This window comes from Phalacrocorax carbo, chromosome Z, assembly GCF_963921805.1.
Source record: "Phalacrocorax carbo chromosome Z, bPhaCar2.1, whole genome shotgun sequence".
NCBI classification, from domain to species: Eukaryota; Metazoa; Chordata; class Aves; order Suliformes; family Phalacrocoracidae; genus Phalacrocorax; species Phalacrocorax carbo.
Genome location: NC_087548.1, coordinates 65353319 through 65362888, shown reverse-complemented (window position 1 = coordinate 65362888; position 9570 = coordinate 65353319). Strand labels below are relative to the sequence as shown.

Sequence of the window (9570 nt, the reverse complement as noted above, 5' to 3'; positions counted from 1 at the left end):
AGATCAGCCAACTAATGATGATATATTGTGCAAATTAAGTATTTAACATTCCAAAACATATTGACGTATTTGAATTCAGCTCACCGTGTAATCTTCCTTGTTCCTCTTGGCTGATGCACAGTCAAAAGTTCCATTACGTACTATTGAATTTGAAACCAGATTAATGTCTCAAACTTTTCTTTGTTAATATGTTAGGGAGAAAAGTAGCTTTTTGAAGTAATTGGTTATTAGATTGCAAACAACCACAAATAGCGCCCCTATGAAATTCTTCTACTGGCTTCTCATCAGCATAAATGCATTATGGCATAAATGGTGTCATTAGAATTGTCCATCCATTCTGTATTAGGGAAAGAACAGAAACTAAGCTTAAAGACTGGAGTCTTAACCAGAAACTGACAATGATAGCGTGATAATTATTCTTTCGCGTGCCCACATCTGTCAAACTGATTAGACCATTATTATATGGCCTGCCTTTCCTTGGGATGATTATAATGTATTTATCAGAGTGTGCTTGTGGGGAAAATGGGATTCCTTATTCACTCCCTTCAGTCATCACTGTCTGCCAATGACACGGTCCCTACAGTGAGCACACACGGGGACTGGAAACCTGTTTGCTCTTGTTACCACTACCACAGCTCAGTGCTGGGACTGTCCTACTGGGCATCAGCGGCTGAGGACACTGGCACAGAACAGCATTGTGCAGAAACAAATGCCCAAGGACTGTCGTGCTTTGGAGAAGGCTGAGGGGAGACCTTACTGCTCCCTACGACTACCCGAAAGGAGGTTGTCACAGGGTTGGTGTTGGTCTTTTCTCCCAAGTCACTAGTGACAGAACGAGAGGAAATGGCTTCCAGTTGCATCAGGGGAGGTTTAGATTGGATATTAGGAAGAATTTATTTACTGAGAGAGTGGTCAGGATTGGAAGAGGCTGCCCAGAGAGGTGGGGGAGTCACCATCCCTGGAGGTATTTAAAAGACACGTAGACGTGGCAATTCAGGGCATGGTTTAGTAGGCCTGGCAGTGCTGGGTTGATGGTTAGACTTGGCAATCTTAGAGGTCTTTTCCAACCTTAATGATTCTATGATTTTATGATTGGACTTCAGATCACTTTTTATTACATATGGTTGTCTAGCTAGTGTTAGTTTGCTTTTGTCGTCTTGGTTTTAGTCAAAAGCTTCCAATTTTGTATTGAATTCTTCAGGTCACAGGTCTTTGCTTAGAGCTAAATATAATTAAATTTAGCTGGCAGTAAAACAAAGAAAATTGGAGGGAAAAAAGTGCTTGTAATGTTGTTTCTTCCTGATGTCACTAGTCTAGAAGGAAACAAATTAGTTTTCAGAAGATGTTTCAAAAAACTGATCTTAGAAGCACTGAGGTAGCATAACCACAGAGGTCAGATAAAAGTAATAATTTGTTTTCTGTCCATGTTTGAGGTATGTTTTTATACTTGACTCTGCTTATGGAAAATCAAACCCTGCATACGCATGGATTTATAACAGTAAAGATTTAAAGATCAGTGCCAGGTGGTGAAGTTGCACATCTTAACCATTTATCCTCTAAGACTCTCCAGCACTCATAAAACCTTACAAGGTGAGTTTTAAGGTGCTGCCATCTAATACAGCAGCGGCTTGTTGTCATTTTGCAGTGCTTCCGAATGGTTTGAAGCTTGGGGTTAGAAAATTTGTGTGAGGTGGAACCATTACCCTGTGCAACAGCATTGCCTGCTAGATGCATCTAGCATTCCACCTTCTCCTTCTGCCTCTATTACTTTTTAAGTCATCATCACAGCTGCTTCTTTTGGGGAGTAAGAAGCTTTATTTTATTTCCCCAATGACTACAAATCCCCTGCACTTTTCTGAAGCGGTTTGGTTCGCTCTGCCGAATAACAAACTTAAGAGGCGGCTTCTCAGGAATGGCCACAATACGGGCAACCTCCCTTGGCCCTGAACTTTTATTTTCCTTAATTTCATGTATCAGTTCGTAACAGGCATTACGAAGGGTACTGCGTTTGTACAGCTATCGGGAGTTTGTTGGCCGGGCAGATACAAGAACTGGTTTGAGCCGTGGTGTGGATTTACGGCTGGATAAAGTAATCCCTTCGGAAGTAGAGTGCCTTCCCCCCCCCGTCCTTCCGCGCCCCACGGCACCGCCGCTGCCCCGGCGTGCGCACGCAGGTGCGCGCAGGGGCGGTCACTAACAGCGCGGTGCTTCCGGCGGAGCCTGCCCTGCCCTCGCCTCACGGCCCGCCGCGCCGCTGCCCGCCCGCCCGCGCCCGCCGCCGCAAACACCCCCTCCCTCCGCCTCGGCAGAGGCTCCCCCGCCCCGCCCCTCACCCACCCGCCCGTCCCGCACCCTCGGCGGGGACGGACGCGGGACAGACGCGACGGAGGGACACGACGGGTCACCGCCGCCCAAGCCCAACGCCGGAGACCGCCCCGCCCCGCCCGGCGTCACGTGCCCGGCGTCACGTGCGCCGTGCAGATGGCTGCGGTGGCGGCGGGCGGGAGCCCGCGGCCCTGATGGGGAGCCGGCTCGCCTCGCCATGGAGGTGTACATCCCCTCCTTCCGCTACGAGGAGAGCGAGCTGGAGCGGGGCTACACGGTGAGGGGCAGCGGGGCGGGAGACCCCCGCGCCTCGGGTGGGCGGTGTGGCGTAGCGTGGCGGTGAGCGGGGCCGGGCCGGGCCGACAGGCAGGTGCCGGCCTGAGGGACCGCGAGGCTGCCCTTCCTGCCCGGCCGGCCCCCCCCGGGCGCAGAGGGGGCGGCCCCGGGCCCTCGGGCCTCTCCTGCCCCGCGCGAGCCTCGCGCTGTGGAGCGGTGGCCGCAGCGGGCGATGCAGCGCGGCCAGCGGGTGGGGAGCGGTGGCCCTTCCTCGCCGCTCGGCTCTGCCGAGGGGGCACATCTGGGCGCTGGGTGCGGGACTGGGCTCCCCAGCGCGGGGCTGGAGCCAGCCCAGCGCCGGGCCAGGCGCGGTGGAGGGACTGGGGCATCGCTTGTGCGAGGAAGTGCTGAGAGAGCTGGGACTGTTCAGCCTAGAGGTGAGAAGGCTCAGGGGGTGTTATCACCCCCAAGTGACGTGATGTAGAGTACTGTGTGCAGTTCTGGGGCCTCCACTTGAAGAAGGACAGGGAATTGATCGAGCAAGTCCAGCAGAGAGCTACCAAGATGATGAGAGGACTAGGGCATCTCCCTTATGAGGAAAGGCTGAGAGACTTGGGTTTGTTCAGCCTGGAGAAGACTGCAGGGGGATCTTATCAATGCTTATAAATACCTAAAGGGTGGATGTCAAGAGGAAGGGGCCAGACTCTTTTCAGTAGTTCCCAATGACAGCACAAGGGGCAATGGGAACACGGTGAAACATGGGGATTTCCACCTAAACATGAGAAAAAACTTCTTTCCTGTGAGGGTGCCGGAGCAGTGGCACAGGCTGCCCAGGGAGGGTGTGGAGTCTGCTTTCCTGGAGACATTCAAAACCCACCTGGACGCATTCCTGTGCCCCCTGCTCTGGGTGTGCCTGCTCAAGCAGGGGGGTTGGACAGGATGATCTCCAGAGGTCCCTTCCAACTCCTGCCATCCTGTGATTCTGTGATCACTGGGCACAAGTAATCTGAAGGGAGGGAATGGGAAGAGGAAGCCGGACTCTTTTTGGTGGTGCCCAGTGACAGGACAAGTGGCAATGAGTGCATATCAAAATATAGGGGGTATGACTTAAATATCAGACAAAATTGTTTTGTTACCATGAGGGCAGTCAAGCACTGATACAGGTTGCCCAGAGGTCTGTGAAGTCTCCATCCTTGGAGGTTTTCAAAACCTGACTGGACACGGTCCTGGGCGACATGCTCTAGCTGACACAACTTTCAGAGGTCCTTTTCTACCTCAGTGGTTTTCTCATCCCATGGAGCTTTCGGGCTGTAACACTTTTCCACATGTTGCTGGGTGGACACGGGATGCTCTGGACCAAAGCCCAGGGCCTTTGACTGAACGTGGATATTCAAAGCTAGCTTCTTTTATTACATGTATTAATTTCTAGTGTTGAGCTGTTAAGAAATACAAGGAAAAAGATGTGATCCTGTAGAACTGCCGGAAGATTGATCCATGTAGGCATGGTTGCATGAAGCAAGTGCATTTCTCCCTTGCATCTGCCTGATACTAATGCTATATATTCTTTGGTCCTCAGTACTGGCAAGTATTTAGAAGCCTTGCCGAACCACTTTAGATGCATTAATGTGGAAGTGTAGCTGCATTAATATATCTGCCTCTTAGTTGAACTTAAATGCACATGGTTCCCTACAACATGTCTGTGTGATTTGGGCGAAAGAAACCGGCTTTAAAACATTCCAGTTGAGTGTGGTTACAATAGCACTGACTGATCCCAGCAGGTCCCAGTAGGGCAGGTTAGTTGAAGTGACAGTGATTTTGTAGATGTCCACATCACGCAAATAGGATTTTTGATAGCAGTATGTATTTTTAGTATTTGTTTTTAGTGTGTTTTTTATTTCTCTAATGGCAATTCTCTCAGTGAATCCTGCTATCTAGAGGATTTGAGTGTTTTAGATTTTATAAATGCTAAACTGTGTGAGCTTCAAAGAAATCAGAAATGAAACTTTATCTTTCTAGATGTCTTTCAAGAAAGTGATCTTGAAAGTGAAAATCTTTGATTATTGCAGCACTGTTGATTGTTACAGCACTGTTCCTCTCGGGTCACTGGTGATGACTCAAACTCATGCATTTGAAACTTACTATAGCTCAGTAGAGTTTGGTATTTGTTCCTGCATGATTACTTTGCCTCTTCAGTCACATGAGGGGGGTCCTATACTACATCCCATAAAAAAAAATTTACTGTTTTATACTATCAAATGCATCAGTTCAAGGCTTTCCCTGACCGTGAAACTGTGCTAGAATTCATAGCTAAAGTTCTTCTGGGCCAGGCATGCTTGTGGAAGAGGATGTGGAAGTCTGTTCTGATAATGACATGGTGTATTTCTTTTGTGTTTTAAAGAGCTTATGGACTATGCATGAGCATGGCTTATTCTAATGTAATAGTTAGTCTGTTACATTGCTAAATAATTTGCATAAGTATTGTTCCAAGCATGGAAATTCATGACCAATGCAAATAAGTACACTATAAGACCTCCCTCTAGCAAAATCGAGGTTAAGGAGAGCTTACCATTGCTCTGCACTACCTAGGAAGATACTGTGTAGGCAGGAATATTTACCTAAGGAAAAACAATAACGTAAGAATTATTTTGCATTGAACAAGAATGTGATTTCACTTGGGCACTTGGAGCTTGTTAATGTTTCTGTGTCCAGACCACATTGACTCTCATTCTTTTGGACCTCATTATGTGGGGGTTAACAGTCAGAAGCTGTGGATTTCGTAGATACTGCTATAAAAGATGGTGATTGCAGAGTGTTGAAGACTTTGTGATTAAGTAGATGTTTCACCAGTTCTGTGCCACCTGAATCTGATGAATTAGAAAAGTTAAGATAAGCAGAGGAAGTGACACTGAAGTACTGAATCTCTTTGAAAAGTAACCTTCAAATTAGGGGGGGTGGGTGCAATCCTGGACTAATGCAGTATCTAAATAAAGTATGATTTTTTTTTCTATAAAATTAGATGGGTAATTACATTTCAGTTATTTTGCATCATCAGGCTCATGTATAGTATTAACATTTAAAACAGGATGGTGATGAAGGTCACAGAAAGTGCATCCCCCCAGTGAACATGACGGGCAAACTGGTAGCAGACAAGGAGAAGGCTGAGGTATTCAACAACTTTTTTGCCTTGGCATTCACTGGCAGTCTTTCTTCCCACACCTGTTGAGTGGATGGAGTGCAAGGCAAGGACCGGGGGAGCAAGACCCCTCCCACTGTAAGGGGAGATCAGGTTCGTGACTGCCGAAGAACCTGGATATATACAAGTCTATGGGAGCTGATGAGATACATTCCAGAGTCCTGACGGAGTTGGGTGATGTAGTTGCCAAGCCACTCTCCGTGATATTTGAAAAGCCATGGCAATCAGGTGAAGTCCCTGGTGACTGGAGAAAGGGAAACACTGCACTCATTTTTAGAAAGGGTGGAAAGGAGGACCGTGGGAACTACCGTCCTGTCAGCCTCACCTCTGTGCCAGGGAAGATCATCGAACAGATCCTCCTAGAAGCTATCCTAAAGCACATGGGGAACAGGGAGGTGACTGAGGCAGCCAGCATGGCTGCACCAAGGGCAAGTCCTGCCTGACCAACCTAGTAGCCTTCTATGATAGTGTGACCACATCAGTGGACAAGGGAAGAGCTATGGATGTCATCTATCAGGACTTCTGTAGGGCCTTTGACAGGGTCCACCACAGCATCCTTCTCTCTAAATTGGTGAGATATGAATTTGATGGGTGGACTGTTTGGTGGATAAGGAATTGGCTGGATGGTTGCATCCAGAGGGTAGTGGTCAACAGTTCAATGTCCAGATGGAGATCCGTGAGGAGTGGTGTCCCTCATGGGTCCATACTACACCACTACGGTTTAATGTCCTCATCATGGACATGGGCAGTGGGATCGAGTGCACCCTCAGCAGGTTTGCAGATGACACCGGGCTGAGCGGTGCGGCTGACACTCCAAAAGGACAGGATGTCACCCAGAGAGACCTTGACAGGCTTGGGAAGTGGGCCTGTGTGAACCTCATGAGGTTCAACAAGACCAAGTGCAGGGTCCTGCAACTGGGTCTGGGCAACCCCTGGTATCAATACAGGCTGGGGGTGAAGGGATTGAGAGCAGCTCTGCGGAGAAGGACTTGGGCGTACTGGTGAACGAAAAGCTGGACATGAGCCGGCAGTGTACACTCACAGTCCACAAAGCCAACTGCTCCCTGGGCCGCATCAAAAGCAGCGTGGCCAGCAGGTCGAGGGAGGTACTCCTGCCCCTCTACTCCGCTCTGGTGAGACCCCACCTGGGGTGCTGCATCCAGCTCTGGAGCCCTCAGCACTGGAAGGACACGGAGCTGTTGGAGCGGGTCCAGAGGAGGCCACAAAAATGATCTGAGGGCTGGAGCACCTCTCCTATGAAGAAAGGCTGCGAGAATTGGGGTTGTCCAGAACAAGAGAAGGCTGCGGGGAGACCTTGTTGTGGCCTTTCAATATCTAAAAGAGACCTATGAGGAAGACAGAGAGAGACTTTTTACCAAGGCCTGTAGTAACAGGACGCGGGCCATGGGTTTTAAACTAAAAGAAGGGAGATTTAGATTGGACATAATGAACAAGTTTTTTTTATGATAAGGGTGATGAGGCACCGGAACAGGTTGACCAGAGAACTTGTGGATGCCCCATCCCTGGAAGGGCTGAAGGTCAGGTTGGACCTCATCAGCAACCTGATCTAGTTGAAGATGTCCCTGCTCATTGCAGGGGCAGTGGGACTAGGTGTTCTTTGAAGTTCCCTTGCAGCCTAAACTATTCTGTGATCACAGGAGTACTACTTCACACAGTTGCTCTTTTACTATTCTGTTTCCCACAAGTGATGATGTGCTCGCAGTAGCTGAAACAAGGAACTATCAGCAATGATGCGATAATAGTAGGGAAGGATGATGGAGCTTGGGGCAGACAGAAGATTGCTCACATGCGGGCTCCCCACCAGCACATTAAAGTGACAGGGGGTTACAGGGGGTGTCTTCTGCACTGTGACTGTCAGGGGCCATTGCAGAGAAACAGGGCTGAGGAGGGGTTTTTGAGAAGTGTGGTGATGTCCTGATTTCTTTGCTAGAAACAGTGACGGTGGTGACCTCCTGCGTGAAATGAGACACTCTCCTTCCTCTCTGCAGTGGCTCTGCATGGCTACCAAGACGCGCTTTCCTGACATCTCCAGATTTCTGGTTCCTTATCTTCAGCAGAACAGAATCCAGTTCCTCTGGGATTCAGCCTGCTGCTGCGTATTCTCGCTGCCTGGAAAGAAAAGGCACAAAAAGAGTGGCTGTCTTTTTCTTTAAGGAAGTTCATTACCAACTTACTGTTTTGTTTTCAGCTTGCTTTCCCTGAAACCTGTGTTTCAGGTTATTTTCTTTTTTTCCGTGATATGGTGAGGCAGCACTGGGAAAGTGGAATGGGCAGAGACCCATCAACCACCAGTTTGCTGTAGAAGCAGAATAGAGTTCTGGGAAGAGGGTGGAAGTGACTTGCCACAGAAACTGGAGACTTCTCCCTAACTTCAAAAGGGAAACTGCAGATAATTTGAGAAGTAGAAAGGGTGGTATCTTGACCAGTGAAAGGTCAGTGTAGGGAAAGAAAAGATTAGAAAGAAAAATGAGGGAGAATTCTGTATTGCAACACTTGAGATAGGGCTCTGTCAACAGAGCTCTTTTCAGTCTTTGTTTCAGGAGCTCAGCTTTACTAAAGCGCTCTTCCTCTGATATAAAACCTTGAAAGCCTTTTTTTCCACCACCCCACCACCCCCCCCCCAAAAAAAAAAAATAGAGACAACTTGCATTTGTTCGAGTTCTATTTGGGATATACATTAAATGGAGAAACAGAAAATAAAGAAAATGTCCGTTTTCTTTGTGGACAATTAGATTTAATTGTCAGTTTAAATTGATGACACTGGCTTCCAAACTATTGAGCCTGTGCTAATAAATGCAACAGTTGTTCATAATTTGGCAGTGAATGACCTTTAAATTTAGACGCTTACTAAGGATGTCCTTAGGGAACAATTCAACTTCGAAATGACACCCATGTGTTCTTGTTATCATTTAAATATCCTCCTTTTGTCAATAACAGAATAATAAATACTAGTTAGATTTCTAAAGTTGATTCAGGTGCTAGGAAACTTACTGAATAAATTAGTGTACATTTGATTTATATTGACCGAAAAATTTTTACAGTGGTATATTGCAGGTCAAGGAGACACACATTTAAATGTGTTGTAGAACAGAGGGCATACTTGACTGACACATGTGCTTACTACATTTTTAATTAATACTTCCAATAGTACTCCCCAGATTGCTCCTGGAGTTGCAAATATTGTTGAAGTAAGGTATGACAGGTAATATCCTAAAGTACCATGTTTTTTTTTGAAAGTCCATAGCCTTTACTTCTATAGAAGAAGCTAGGCTATACTCTTGTGTATGGAAGTATAGAGTATGGAGATACAGAGTATAATATACTTTCATAAAAAGTATGTAAATAACAAACTATGAGGACTTTAAAGTTTGGTAGAGCTATATTTCAGCATTCTTTACCGTTAAAGTAAACATGGGTAGAGTCAAAAAGGGAAGTTGTTCTTCCATATGAATTCTAAGAGTAAGCCACAGTATCAAATGATAAATGTGAAAGATTAAGGGAGAATATTTATAAATATTGTGGTTATAAACTATGGAAGGAGTAATTGTATTAATGAGTTAATGTAAAAACAGTTTGAAGTATTCACTGAGTTTCTGGACTCTGTGAACTTGGTAGTTTTAGAAAATGTGAACAGTGTCTGTGTGCCTTGAGTATGAAATTTGCCAGTATGAAGACTTCTTGCTTACCAGTCTGGCTTGTACAAGCTCACCAAGTGTTACCTTGTGCCACAAGTTCTAGTGAAATCAGTGACAGAC

The 9570-nt window shown here is 46.8% G+C and overlaps 1 protein-coding gene across 3 annotated transcripts in view; it reads left to right on the top strand.

Annotated features, from left to right (window-relative positions):
- The first annotated feature begins 2370 nt into the window (after window positions 1-2370).
- Window positions 2371-9570, top strand: part of SNX24 (sorting nexin 24) — a 91007-nt gene continuing 83807 nt past the window's right edge. The window contains exon 1 of one of the 3 annotated variants that reach the window (XM_064439289.1): window positions 2371-2602. In XM_064439289.1, coding sequence (XP_064295359.1) covers window positions 2543-2602 — 60 coding nt within the window. In that variant the 5' untranslated portion in view covers window positions 2371-2542. The remainder of the gene's footprint in view (window positions 2603-9570) is intronic. The other 2 variants (XM_064439286.1, XM_064439288.1) reach the window with 2 other exon arrangements.